At 42.9% G+C, this 14,611-nt stretch overlaps 2 protein-coding genes across 5 annotated transcripts in view; one reads left to right on the forward strand and one right to left on the reverse strand.

Moving 5' to 3' along the window:
* Nucleotides 1-1,436: 1,436 nt before the first annotated feature.
* Nucleotides 1,437-9,617, forward strand: LOC138981496 (tetratricopeptide repeat protein 1-like). Of its 2 annotated transcripts, none has more exons than XM_070354440.1 (6): nt 1,437-1,734; nt 2,497-3,171; nt 4,269-4,442; nt 5,317-5,502; nt 6,350-6,404; nt 8,869-9,617. In XM_070354440.1, the coding sequence occupies exons 2-6, from the start codon at nt 2,512-2,514 to the stop codon at nt 9,003-9,005; spliced, it is 1,212 nt and encodes a 403-aa protein (XP_070210541.1). In that variant the 5' UTR covers nt 1,437-1,734; nt 2,497-2,511; the 3' UTR covers nt 9,006-9,617. The 2 variants fall into 2 exon arrangements, with proteins under 2 accessions (XP_070210541.1, XP_070210540.1); XM_070354439.1 differs by having other exon boundaries at nt 1,438-1,790.
* A 1,698-nt stretch (nt 9,618-11,315) lies between these two features.
* The window catches only part of LOC138981495 (vasoactive intestinal polypeptide receptor 1-like), a 229,091-nt gene continuing 225,795 nt past the window's right edge, over nt 11,316-14,611 (reverse strand). For all 3 annotated transcript variants that reach the window (XM_070354436.1, XM_070354438.1, XM_070354437.1), the window contains one exon: nt 11,316-14,380. In XM_070354436.1, the coding sequence (XP_070210537.1) occupies nt 13,874-14,380 (507 nt within the window). In that variant the 3' untranslated portion in view covers nt 11,316-13,873. The remainder of the gene's footprint in view (nt 14,381-14,611) is intronic.

Genomic DNA, 14,611 nt, shown 5'->3' on the forward strand with positions numbered 1-14,611 from the left:
TTACAATCTGCTAAAAGGCCTGCCAGATGCTGGAAAAAGACACTGAATGTGGCAGTGTCACTATTCCCGTGTAAAAATAAAGGCCCGCAAAATAGAGGATGGTCTCCCGTCTTGCGGTTCATTAATGCCAGGTTTTTGTACACAAGAACAGTGACGTGGACGCTCCCGAGATTAAAAGTTTTGTCCACACCCAAAACTGTCGCTTGTACAGAGCAGGGTGGACAACAGAAGCGTCGTAGATCACTGATTTGTTCTTCTGTGTACAAAACTATGCACGGCACTTTGCCACGTTGGCGAACAACCAGTTTAATGAAAGGTAAGACATGTTGTAGTTCTTCGACACCAGCTACTTGGTCAGAGAAATTGTCGTTGTGTGCATGGGGTTGATTTTCTTTTCTCATCCTAGCCTTCGCGTTATATATGCAGCGTTTATTTCTCGGTCCTTCAAAGCCCTCCGTGTCACTTTCAGAATTGCCTGCATACACTTCAGATGGTCGTTTGCTCAAAAGATCAGTCTTTATTTTATGCATCTGTTTGGGGTGAATTCTAACGTAAGGGCCTTTGTACTCGTGGACAGCTATTGTTGGTACATTACCTGACAGTCATGATACCCGCTTCTTGTATGTCTTGTGTTTTACGTAGTATCTGTGTAGTGTGACTACTGTTTCTGGTGCTGGTTGGGGTACAAGGGGGATATACTCTCTCTTCTTCTGCACTGTCTTTTCACGACAATACATGCCATTTTTGAAGCTCACGTGCTTTAAAGTACCATCAGTTTGCACACAAACACTTATGCTGGTTGGGCCACTACCCCAAGCACCTCTGTCATCGACACTTGAAATTGAGAAGGTTTGTTTTGGGCCCTCCTGGTCACATTGTCTGCATTATCAACAATGAAGAAGACATTTTCTTTCGGACCAGGGGGGACGTTTTCAACTCTGTCTGACATTGCCGTGTTCTGGAGTACATGAATCAACTTTGCAATTTCAAGAAATTTGCCATTTGGCAAAACATTCATGTGATTGGGCATTACCGTGTTTTCATGGAAATCATCATCATCATCATCATCATCATCATCATCATCATCATCATCATCATCATCATCATCAAGTTTAGCACAACATTCATGGAATTGGGCATTACATTGTTTTCATGGAAATCATCATCATCATCATCATCATCATCATCATCATCATCCTCCTCCTCCTCCTCCTCCTTTGGCACAACATTCATGGATTACAACTTGATAATCTGAATCGATAACTACGAAAATTGTTGGAGCTCCAAATGTTCCAAAAGTTCGTTTTTATCATGTTTCATTTCGCTACATTTCGCTACATTTCGCTACTTTTCGCTACTTTTTGCTACATTTCGCTACTTTTTGCTACATTTCGCTACATTTCGGAAAAAATCACTACCCGAAAAACGCACTTCGTCTGCTTTACGTTCTATGTTGAGATTTGCCTGTTTTTGCATGCTTGCCCTCCTGTCTGTGCGTATTTTTGTTTGTCACACAGATACAGACACAAACATACCCATGAAATATCAACAGAAATGAATTTCAATGTGTATAATTGTTTCGTTTATTCTCAGCAATCCTAGTTCTCATTTGGAGCAGCTTCTTGTGGACACTTGAGCTTGTGCCTGATGGGCGAAAGAGAAACTACTTGCTGATGAGATGACGTGATTGTATTTGAAAGATTCCAGACGATCAGCTGCCGCAGATTGCCACTTGTAATTATTTTTTTTATATTGTTCAAAAGGAAGTTGAAGTGGAAAGTCGCTAACAGGTAATCCAGATAGCTTTTTATCGGCCTGCAGGTTGAATGAAATCGTGGTTTATAAATTTTATAGCCTAAGGCTGGTTCATTGTCAATGTCAGCGGTGGCCCAAACTGTCATGTACTGATGTAGACAGTTAATCACCAATTTTTCCGTTTGATCTGTCACACACTGTTTTGAAGGAAAGCTTAAAATTAACTGAGAGTTTGTTTTGTAGCCAGAAGTGTGTCAAATGTGTTGACATGTGTACATCGCACTAGAAGTAGAACTATAGGTGCGGACATGTTAATTATCTTCTCTGGTCTTGGTTATTGTAACGTCAATTAATATAGAAAACCATGCAGTGATATACATTTCAGTTCACACAAAAGCACACACACACACACACACACACACACACACACACACACACACACACACACACACACATCTCATCGCATATATAGTCAACTTGGCTCCTGCGACGTACCATACCAGAACACACACAAATGCTTGACTCACTGAAACACATGTCACACACATCCACACACATGTATGCATGCCAAATATTTTGAGAATGACGTTACTGTCTATTTATTAGGAAGGGTGTTATTTGTCACGATGGATACATTTAAACTTCTCTGTTTGATAGAGGTGTGTAATTATGCTAAAGATGCTTTTACTTTTGTTTCCTCTGAAGCTTTCTTATATTATTCAACCTTGCATGATATTTCAGAAATCATAGGAAACTATGGAGAAGGACACAGAAACCAAGCCTGGCAGTTTGAAACCAGAATCAAGACTGGATGCAGATTCAAAAGACACTGAAACGAAAGACAGTGAAAAAACAAGTTTGAATCCACAATCTGACATTCGGTTGGCTTCTCCCCCTGACAACAACCAAAGCAAAGAGCATCCTGTTGGCCAAGGAGGGGACTTTAGCAGAAAGGATAAAGGGCAAGGGGATAAAACTAATACTGAAAGTCTGGTGGACAGGTTAATCAGCATGGCTGTTGAAGGTGAATACGGAAGTGAGGAAGAAGAGGAGGGCGACTTTCTCTCGGCGTCAGAAGGGGACAGCAGTGATGAGGAAAAAATTCAGGAGTGGGGAGACACTCTTTCAGAACCTGTTGACACTTTGCATTCTTCAACACAATTTAACACTGCTGCTGCTGCTGACAAAAAGTGCAATACTGTTGGTGATGGTGTCTCTGAAGTGAAAGACAGTGACGAGGAAGATGCTGCTGCTGCAGAAACAGCAGCTGGGGATGTTGAAGAAGGAGAAGGTGGTGGTGACACAGAGGAGAAAGACGCTGATGAAAAGGAAGAGGATGCCAAAAAGAAGGAGGAGGAGGAGAGGGAGCGAAAAAGACAGGAAACGGAGGATGCCTTGACTGAAGAGGAGAGACAGGTAAGTGGGTAGGAATTCAGGGCTGGACCTAGTTTGTGAGAGCGGGGAGCTTCCTTCTTCTTCTTCGTTCATGGGCTGAGACTCCAACTTTCACTCATGTTTTTGCATGAGTGGAATTTTACGTGCATGACCGTTTTTACCCCATCATTTAGGCAGCCATGCGCCACCTTCGGAGGATGCATGCTTGGTATTTTTGTGTTTCTATAAACCACCAAACTCTGACAATTGACATGGATTACAGGATCTTTTTCGTGTGCACTTGGTCTCATGCAGTTGTGTTTGTGTGTACACACGAAGGGGGATAAGGCACCAGCAAGTCTGCACGTAAGTTGACCTGGGAGATCGGAAAAATCTCCACCCTTAAACCCTCAAGTGCGGCCGGGATTCGAACCCAGAACCTTCCGCTTGGGAAGCCGGTGTCTTATCCACTATATAGGCCATTGGGCCCGTCAGGGGGGCTTGGTAAATGAGGCAATGCCAGCTGTTGAAATTTTACATAATTAAATTAAAAGGGGCCATTTGGGTCTCTCCTTACCAACCCTCGAAGTTTAAACCTGGATAAATTTGTTGATGTGCTCTGATCATTGTTTGTACTGCTAGACCTCACAACCTCGTTGTTGGAAGAACATTGGGGAGGCAGATTGTGACTATTGTGGATAATTATAAAATCCTGTGTCAGAGATTTGTATATGTTTACATCCCCCTCTTCCCTTCACACCTTGTTCATGCCAAACATGCACGTGGACAAGTGGATGCATGCTTTCTCTTTTTTCCCCTCCTCTTTCTGTCTGTCCTAATGCTAGTATCATGCCCACATGGCATGTGCATGCATGCACAGACATACGATACACACACAGATGGGCAGATAAGCAGGCATACAAATATATCCACGTTCACGTACGCACAACATAGACAAATACACGCATGCAAAATACACACAAATAGGCAGAAGGTACAACATTTTTCAACACTTGCATTATTTGACTGCATGAGTGGTGAATAACACCTGTGAGGTGACAAGTTAAACACTGAGAACTTTTCCTAACAAAAAATGTATGCTTCTCATCGTAAAACCCCATCTTTGTGTTAATTTACAGAGTCGCCTGGCAGAAGCAGTCAAGGTGAAGACCACAGGCAACGAAGTGTTCAAGCAAAGCCAGTTCACAGAGGCCGTTGAGCTTTACTCCCAAGGCCTGGAGTTGTGTCCCCTCAAGTATGTGCAGCAACGATCCATCATGCTGTCAAACCGTGCTGCTTGTTACATGAAAGAGGTAGGTCCTTAGAGATCATGAAAAATTCAGTGTTGGGGCTGGTCTGTGTCAGTGTGTACGGAATGAGAAGAAAAGCCACTCGTTTGAGTATGGGGAGCAACTCCTGTACATTGTATTTGTATGGTTAAGGTTATTAGAAAGAGTTGTCTCTCTTCAGTAAGCTTCTGTAGGTTGTGCTACTGTTGCTTGGATGCACAGCTAAACCAACACCTGCATTCTGTCAGGGAAATGTACTCTTTTAAACATAAATCTTTTAATGACCCCCCAAAAAGTGGTAGTGTCAATTGAAACTTAATTACCACCACCCCCTGGGTGGCCGAGTGGTAACGCACTTGCGCTCGGAAGCGAGAGGTTGCGTGTTCAGGCCTGGGTCAGGCCGCAATTTTCTCCCCCCTTTCCTAACCTAGGTGGTGGGTTCAAGTGCTAGTCTTTCGGATGAGACGAAAAACCGAGGTCCCTTCGTGTACACTACATTGGGGTGTGCACGTTAAAGATCCCACGATTGACAAAAGGGTCTTTCCTGGCAAAATTGTATAGGCATAGATAAAAATGTCCATCAAATACCCGTGGGACTTGGAATAAAGTAAAACAATTCCATCTCACACGGCATTAAGTCTCAGGAAACATGAATACACGCATGCAGGAAAAAAAAATATGGGTAGCGCCGTATGTATGGTAGCTCGCTTTCCCCTGGAGAAAGCAGCCCGAATTTCCATGAGGGTAACCTCACTAGACTGTAAATCTTATCCATCCTATCCTATCCCCACCCCCTCCCAAGAAAACCAGCAAAGATATCCCTATTCTGAAAGATTCTTAGTTCAAACTCTTAAATTTCACAGCTTTTGCTTGACTAACTTTACTGCGTTCCCTTCAGGAAAAGTATGATGAAGCTGTCAAGGATTGCAGTAAGGCTATTGACCTTCAACCAACCTACATCAAGGCCATCAACAGACGTGCAGACGCCTTTGAGAAACTGGAAAAGCTGGAAGAGGCGCTCAAGGATCATCAGAAAATTCTGGAACTGGATCGAACGCAGGCCAACTCCTATCATACTTGCATGGTGAGAAAGCATATTTCTCACTTCTCTTCTGAGTTTGTTTTGTGTTTGTTTCATTCTGCCTTTGGATCAAGCTGTTTATACGATGTAAACGTCAGTTGTTGTCTCTCTCTGTGCCTTAATATAGCTGTAAGGCCCCCCCCAAAAAATAGTCTGTTTACGGTAACCTGACCGACCCTATTTTTTTCGTGCGACCCTAGACTTTTTTTTGGCATTTGGGGGAAGGAAAAAAAAACCCAAATAACGTAAAAATATGGTTTTTTGGAGAAAAAAAAAAAAATCCCGACCTACCAACCCTATTTTTTTGGCCTATGTTACCGTAAACAGACCTTTTTTTTTTGGCCTAAGTATTCTGATGATTTGAGCAGAAGGTATCATCTGGTGTCAAGCTGAAAACAATGGGATCTGTGTGTATGTATTGATTGTACTGCAGATTTCAAATTCAAAACAAACTCTGTGTTTGTGGTTTGTGTGTGTGTGTTTGCATTTGATTGAATACGATGAAGAATTGGGATTGAAGGATGCTGTTGTTACCAGCACAAAGATGTTCACCTTCAGCGAGAAGAAGATGGCATCATTCATCTTGCTGTCCAGGCTGACGATATGAGAAGTGTGATTGACAAGAAGAAGAAGTGACAAATACATGTATGGGGAATAGTAAAGAGTGGAGGAGAGACTAAAGTCAAGATAACTAGATCTATAGAATTACTGCAACATTTTTGAAGTGATCACACCAGAATGTTTTAAATATGTATTTAAATGGAGGACAGTTGATGCCATGATGGTTACAATTACTATACAATTGTTACACACATATGTAAAATGACAATCTATGTATATTTGTTTACAGAGACTGGAAAGTGAGATCAAAGAGAGGAATGAAAAGATGAAAGATGAAATGATTGGCAAGTATACTTTGATCATTTGTTATACAGCAGTCCCTCTCATGAACGTCACCCTTGGGCCATAGCAAAACTGTCCGTACATTGCAGGTGTCCGGTCACGGGAGGGGTGACCACACCACCCCCTCCCCCATACACTCACACAGAGACACACAAACAACAGGATTGAGTCTATGCTAATCACTTCTTGTGGCTACTAAACAATAACAATAAACTCCTAATACTTCTTTAAACGTTCTGTAAAAAGGATTTGTATGAAAAGTGTTGAAAAGAAGAGATAAAATAAATCCTCAAGGCAGTGAACACACTCACCATGCACTGACATAGAAAGCAGCCACACAAACACAGCACAGAGGAGCGTGTGCAGATGCTTTGCAAGAATAAGCTTGAAAACCAGTTTGAATAAATAGCAGCAGATAGAGCTGCATGTCATAATCAAGTAATTTATTTGTTTCTTGTCTGGCTTTATTGACTGCATGCCGATCATGTGGCATGGCAGTGACTTTTCACTCTTCAGTCGGAAATACACTGTACATAACACAGCTCCCACTCTCCCTCACTAATGCCTACCCCAAGCCGTGACAACTGATGCTTGGAAATTGTGTGGAAGAGTACACCTCTCTATTTCTCTCCAATGCTCTTCCTGCTGACATGCGGTGACACCGGACACCCCACAGAGTTTAGCCAGCTAACCCTCCACCCCCCCCCCCCCCCTTTCTCTCTCTCACTCCCTCCAGCCATGTACTGTACGTTGGGGGCTGTGGCCAGAGAGGCCAGCTGCACTGTTCACTCAGAGCAAAACCAGTTGACTGTGTCGTAACTTTTGACAAAGCAAGACAACTGAAGGGTTCATAGATTAGGCAACCGACTCACTGGTCAAGGCTGAGGGGAAACAAGAGTATCTTGTCAATGAAAGAGGTTACACACAGACACACGATGGGTACACGTGCACTCAAGTTATCAGTGACTGTCATCACACCATTGCGGCTGTGATCTTTGTACCAAGAGCCGGACTGCTCTGTTATCGATTTTGTTGTGGTGAAAATTTGACGATGGTCTGTCCGTACATTGGAGGTATGACCTGCTGTTGGGACCGAAAATGAGTGTCCGCGTCCACGTTTTGCAGGTGTCCGTTTAAGGGGGGGCAAATATAGAAGGAAAACACTCCGTGCCGAGCAAATGTGTCCGTACATGTCATGTGTCCGCTCACGCCGGGGGCCGTACATTGCAGGGACTGCTGTATGTAATATTTTTTAACTTGTGACGGACCCTTACATTTTTATGTCTGGTTGACCTGTGCAGTGGCGTGATGGTAAGACGTCAGCCTCCTAATCCGAAGGTCGTGAGTTCGAATCCCGGTCGCTGCCGCCTGGTGGGTTAAGAGTGGAGATTTTTCCGATCTCCCAGGTCAACTTATGTGCAGACCTGCTAGTGACTTAACCCCCTTCGTGTGTACACGCAAGCACAAGACCAAGTGGCGAAGTGCGCACGGAAAAGATCCTGCAATCCATGTCGGCGTTCGGTGGGTTATGGAAACACGAAAATACCGAGCATGCCTACTCAACGAAAGCGGAGTGAGCTGACTATGTTGCCAGAGTATAGTGTGGGGAACCCAAATGGGCAAACGAGCTCACACGTAACCAGACAATTCTGGAACGCTGAAGAAGAAGAAGATGTCTGGTTTAATTGTTGATAACCTTTCTGATATAAACAAGATTTTCTATTCTTGCACACAGTTTTCAAGCAAGTGTTGCTCAAATTGTTGTCACCTATTGTGTGTCATCAAAAACTCACCACAGCAAGCAGTCAGGGTGTTGTTTTTTGGTGTGTGTCATCAAAAACTCACCACAGCAAGCAGTCAGGGTGTTGTTTTTTGGTGTGTGTCATCAAAAACTCACCACAGCAAGCAGTCAGGGTGTTGATTTTTGGTGTGTGTCCAAGTGGAGGGGTGTTTTCATCCCATTTAAAAGCCTGTACAGCAGATATTATTGGTCTTCTTCTTCTGCGTTCGTGGGCTGAAACTCTCACGTACACTCGTGTTTTTTGCCCGAGTGGAATTTTACCTGTACGACCGTTTTTTACCCCGCCATTTAGGCAGCCATACGCCGTTTTCGGAGGAAGCATGCTGGGTATTTTCGTGTTTCTATAACCCACCGAACTCTGACATGGATTGCAGGATCTTTTCCGTGCGCACTTGGTCTTGTGCTTGCGTGTACACACGGGGGGTGTTCGGACACCGAGGAGAGTCTGCACACAAAGTTGACTCTGAGAAATAAATCTCTCGCTGTACGTGGGGACGAACTCACGCTGACAGCGGCCAACTGGATACAAATCCAGCGCGCTACCGACTGAGCTACATCCCCACCCAGATATTATTGGTCGATCCGAACTATTTTCAGGGGAAGGACTCGGTGCCTTTAACTGACTGTCATATATCTGATGATTTTATTTCTGTGTGTGTGTGCAGGCAAGCTGAAGGACTTAGGCAACCTGGTTCTGCGCCCCTTTGGTCTTTCTACCAACAACTTTCAGCTGAATCAAGATCCAAACTCGGGAGGCTACTCCGTTCAGTTTGTGCAAAGCCCACCGAGTAACGGACATTAGCATAAGCTACTCATTGCGTGTACATATATAACGTACGTATGACAAAGGTACATTTTTTTTGGAAAAAAGTAGATTGATTCCATTTTGTGAGATTGCTGAATATTATTTGGATGTCATGCTTTTAGTGATGTGGTGGATGTTTCTTTTTTGAGACTTTGTGTGTGTGTACAGTGGGTTCAAGCAGTTTACATGAGATAATTAAGACGTGCAAATCTGCTTTATACATGAGGAGCAGTTTCTTCCCTGCTTGTATAGAAATTGTACTGTGGAAAACAAAACAATAACTAATTATGCTAAGGTAAAATATGATGTGAAATAAAACGATTTTTTTGAAAGTTTATTTGTTTATAGATTTCATCGCAAAAGACTGCTGGCTTAAAATAAAAACATGCTTAATAATACTAACAGGATAATTCATTGCACAGAAAAAAATGTGATGGTTCATAGCAAATCTTTTTATGTTTAATGATTCTTCACAGCCTGACATTTTTTATGTCTGGTTACCTCTTTTTTCTTTTTTTGGGGGTGTAGTTTGTATGGGGGCATGTGTGTATCTGTTACTTATGAACTTCTCAAGATTGTCAAAGGAAATAAAAGCCAAGCTTGTTAAATGATATCAGGATAGTTTGGCATACTTACATTTTGTGCATTAATATTTTCACCCATATCTTGCTTATTGATATTTTGTTGTGGTATAAATTGTACTACATGTATAATATGAGTATTATTTAGCCTTTATCAGATCATGCTTTTGACTGGATGATGTGGGTCATGTATGTTCCATACTTTCTAAAAAGAATAATCCTTTGAAAAGGAATTGTTAGGAAGGTCCTATTGTGGTTGAGGATTACATAAGGTCTCAAGCAAAAACTCCAAATAGTATTAAAGATACAAACACATGGCAAAGGTTAAACAAATTGTGCAATTTCTGTTAAGATACAAGATACAAGATACAAGAAATTTTATTGTCCTCATCAATACAAGGAAATTTGGCATGTGTGTGGCAAGACATAATACACTGATACATAGACATTTACAAAGCAACAACTGAAGTTCAATATCAACACACCCTTACGCACACATACCCACTACTTCAGACACACAGGCTACATGTGCCCCTCGGACGTACGCAACCCACAATTCACCCAGCCATACAACTCCACATGCACTTACTCATTCATGCAGCACTCTAGCGCCCGGCCATGCACAACTCACACACTGGAACCCTCGTACGGCTACATATGACACCCGCACAAACATTACAGCCTCAAACATCGTACTAGATGTTATGAGAGATATGAACATTTGAAATACAATGTAGCGATCAATGTGTGTCGGTGTTAATGTATTGTTGTAGATGTTTATGTTCTTTTTATTTGTAGTACATGTACAGTAGCCCCCGCGAGTTAGGGGGAAGAATTTACCCGATGCTCCCCAGCATGTCGTAAGAGGCGACTAAGGGATTCTGTTTCTCCTTTTACCCTTGTTAAGTGTTTCTTGTATAGAATATATAGTCAATGTTTGTAAAGATTTTAGTCAAGCAGTATGTAAGAAATGTTAAGTCCTTTGTACTAGAAACTTGCATTCTCCCAGTAAGGTCATATATTGTACTACGTTGCAAGCCCCTGGAGCAAATTTTTGATTAGTGCTTTTGTGAACAAGAAACAATTGACAAGTGGCTCTATCCCATCTCCCCCCTTTCCCCGTCGCGATATAACCTTCGTGGTTGAATACGACGTTAAACACCAAATAAAGAAAGACATGTACAGTGGAACCTCCTTTCTAAGACACCATACATTTAAGAAAATCAGGTCTTTAAAAGGAGGGAGTAAGAAAATGGGGGTACTTTTACAGAGGTTATGAACAGAAAATCTGAGAAACCAGGGTTTTACAAGGGTGGAAGTGATAAATCGGGGGGGGGGGGGGGGGTGTTTCCACTGCACTTTTTTTAAGAGTGGGCTTACTTTCACTTTGAGAATAGAGATTATGCACTGAGCAAATGTGTGGGTGTTTTCCTCTTGGACACAGACACACAGAGAGAAAGACACACATACAAACATAGACTCACACATACACAAACAGAGACACACACACATACAAACAGAAACATACAGAGACACTCACACATGCGCAATCAGAGACTCGCGTGCACACACACGCACACACACACACACACACACACACAAACCCGCACAGAGTTTTAAATTATGTTTGGACACTCCAATCCTTCCTCCTGTGGGCAGGGGATTGTAGGACTGCAATGCCGAAACAACAACAAATACAAGAAACAATGAAGACTTGTAACATTGGTTTATTTGAGCCTTGTTTTTATTGTGAACTGGACTCCTTACTTCATTCCATGTTGTGATCAGTTAACATGAACATTGGTCACAGTAAGTGGTGCAACGGAAGACTCCCTCCCCCCCTCCCCCTTTTAAGACCCTGTTTTGTCAGACTTTCTATTCTTTTAAGGTCTGTAAATTTACCCCAGCTTTAAGATCCCCTGTTCATTTTCTCATATGTGACCCTCCACCACGGAATGAGTCGCATGTCACCTTGGCATGATTTTCATATTTTTACATTTTCCCAAAGAGTTTTGTATGCTCTATCCAGTGGTGAAAACCGTTTTTAGAAAAAAGCGAAAACTGTTTGAGTTATAAGCCTGTGACTAAGGTGACCCTCACACTGTTACCAGACACTCCCCTAGCCATAGACCAAATAGATAAATTGTCTATGGCCTAGCGCAGAACCGCGCGAGGTGACATGCGACTCATTCGTGGTGGAGGGTCACATATTTTCGTGGGGTTTCACTGTAACGAGTCAATGAACAAGTATTTCTTCAAAGATAGTTCATTTTGAAAAGACAATGGACCATAAGTCATTCATGCAGTTACAGTACAATGCCAGTTTATTTACAATGCAAGCAAAATATACGAATACGTTGAATACATGAGGCTTCATAGTTGTTCTTATACATAACAAATACTCTCTCTCTCTCTCTCTCTCTCTCTCTCTCTCTCTCTCTCTCTCTCTCTCTCTCTTTCTCTCTCACACACACACACACACACAAACAAAACACACTTTACACGTACACACTGTCACACCCACAAACACATCACATGCAAACATACAGCTGATTTTCCTACAGCGCTGCCGTTTTTATGATGCTACTGGTGAACAGCTCATGACAGGTTTATGAAGATGACAAACAAGGGAAGGAAAGAAATAGTTTGGTAAGTTAATAGATAAATGGACAATATAAAGTCATATCTGGCGGGAGGGGCCTCGCATCGCAGGCACCGTCCACAGTAGTCGCTTGCTGCAAAATGTCTGACTTCTGATGCAGAAAATGCAGAAGACGTGTACGTGGGTACGGCCGACACGACAGAGAGCTTGTACGTGCGTCTATGACAGTCTGGGCATTTAGTCTTCAGTTATGGTTTGTCCTTCATTTTGCTGCTAAATTAATTCTTCAAGTCGATTTACAACGTTGCATGATCTCTTCGTGTTTGTCACATATATATATATATATCAAACTGTGCCAACCGTTAGGGTTCAAATCGTGCTTTTTTGATACAGTGGTACCTGGGATGAAAGGACAGCCTTGGGACCAGCCACAAGTGTCCTTACATTGCAGGTGGCCTTCCATGGCAGGTATACTTTGATAGAGATAATATAAAAAGGGAAAAGAGAAGGTGTCCTTTTAAGGGAGGTGTCCTCCCATGGGAGGGTCCACACCGCGTCGCAGGCGTACTGCTGTACTAACACACACACAGCACACATGCGTGTGCAAAATCACAAACAAGCAGATAGACATTGAAACGCACACACAAAAACAGCGGATGTACAGAAGAAAGAAAACACGTTTGGAGAAAAAACTACGCAATGAATTATGCCCTACATTGCTCCTCTCTTCCAAACCTCTACCTGTATTCAAATTAATATCACCGCGTACAGACAGAGACTTGCACGCACGTATTTATCCTTCGTTCACTCAGTCTCCCCCCCCCCCCCACACACACTATCTATCCGTCTCTCTCTCTCTCTCTCTCTCTCTCTCTCTCTCTCTCTCTCTCTCTCTCTCTCTCTCCGGCTCTCTCTGACACACAGACACACACACAAGCTATCTCCCTCGTCTCTTTCTCTCTTGCTATTTACACACACACTCGCCATTTACACATTCACACCCACACACACACACAAATCGCTGTTCGCACACATTTTCACTCACAGAAGCATTAACAATACTGACATCACCAGAGTTTGCAAAAATAACACACAATATATTCTGCTCAAAACAAGTTATCTCCAAAAGTTACTTTCACACTATCAGATCCACACGTTTCCACCTGTTTACTGGTCAAAGTCTGGGTCCATGGCGTGCAAATGATCTAGGACCAAGGCTCACGTCGAGTAACCCCAGTAAGTTGTATGGGCATTTGCGTCATCATATCACTATATTAACACAAGCTAGTAAGTAATCATGATTTGGACTCAAGTGACGTAATCAATGCATGTAACTCCAGTAAGCTGTTTGCGCAATTGCGACACTAATTGACACCATCAGCGCAAGTCATGCAGTAATTAACACCCAGAGACATGACGTCATTAGTCAGTTTTGCACACTTAGTGCTGACGTCAACATCTTGACCATCAGTACGTCACGGCACTGTCTTCAAGTTTTGGTCACTTTTAGTACTTTTGGGTCAAATCATAATATCACGATGAATTGATAACTTACTTGAGCATTGACATTTTCTACAGTCCTCTTGACCCTTGATCTTAAACGTACCACACAGTTCATAACAACATTGGAAACGAGATTACACTTCACCGGTCCGTTTTTTTTTTTTACCACATCAACACAGTTACACCCTAGTGACCTCAGCGTCACACATCACCCCGTGAACAACCATGACGTCACAAGGACGACATGACTGATGATCATCGTCGACACCCACGTCATCATCACACTCTTTGACGTCATCGTTCAAGACGGTTACGGCCGCACGGCCGTTAGAATCACCGCCCTCATCGGTGTAATACTCCGGACGATTCCTCTGCTCTATACTACACACCTGAGAGCCGCTGTTATCACGACTCAAACTGACGTTCAAAGGAGCCGTTTCTTCCGAAATCGGGCTGAGATGTCCGTTGATTTTATCGCCAGCATCTCCGTTGTGATTGCGGGGATGGCCGCGGTCTGTGACGGAATGCGTGGTGTCGGACTGCGAGTGTTTGAGACTGTGCGAGCCGTTGTGATCCCGATGATGCATGCTGCGTCGCAGGAAGGAGCCGATGGATGGCTGGGAACGCCAACTTCCGCTCCTGCGTAGACCCAGCCGCTTCCACTTCTTGCGGATTTCATTTTGAACCTGTGTTGGAGTGGAGGGAGAACAGACGAGAATGTCAGTACGTACTTCTGTTTTCAGGAAGATTGTGTTCTAATCTGCCTAAATGAAGATATTCGCAATGAGCCCTAATTGATAATGGTGATGTAGCGCAACAAACAAAGAACTAAAAACTACAACGAGATATACGTCCATGGGAAAAGTTCTGTCAACACCCAGATCAGAAGTAACACGAACACAACTAGTTACACACAG

Source organism: Littorina saxatilis, linkage group LG12 (assembly GCF_037325665.1).
Source record: "Littorina saxatilis isolate snail1 linkage group LG12, US_GU_Lsax_2.0, whole genome shotgun sequence".
In the NCBI taxonomy this organism is placed as follows: Eukaryota; Metazoa; Mollusca; class Gastropoda; order Littorinimorpha; family Littorinidae; genus Littorina; species Littorina saxatilis.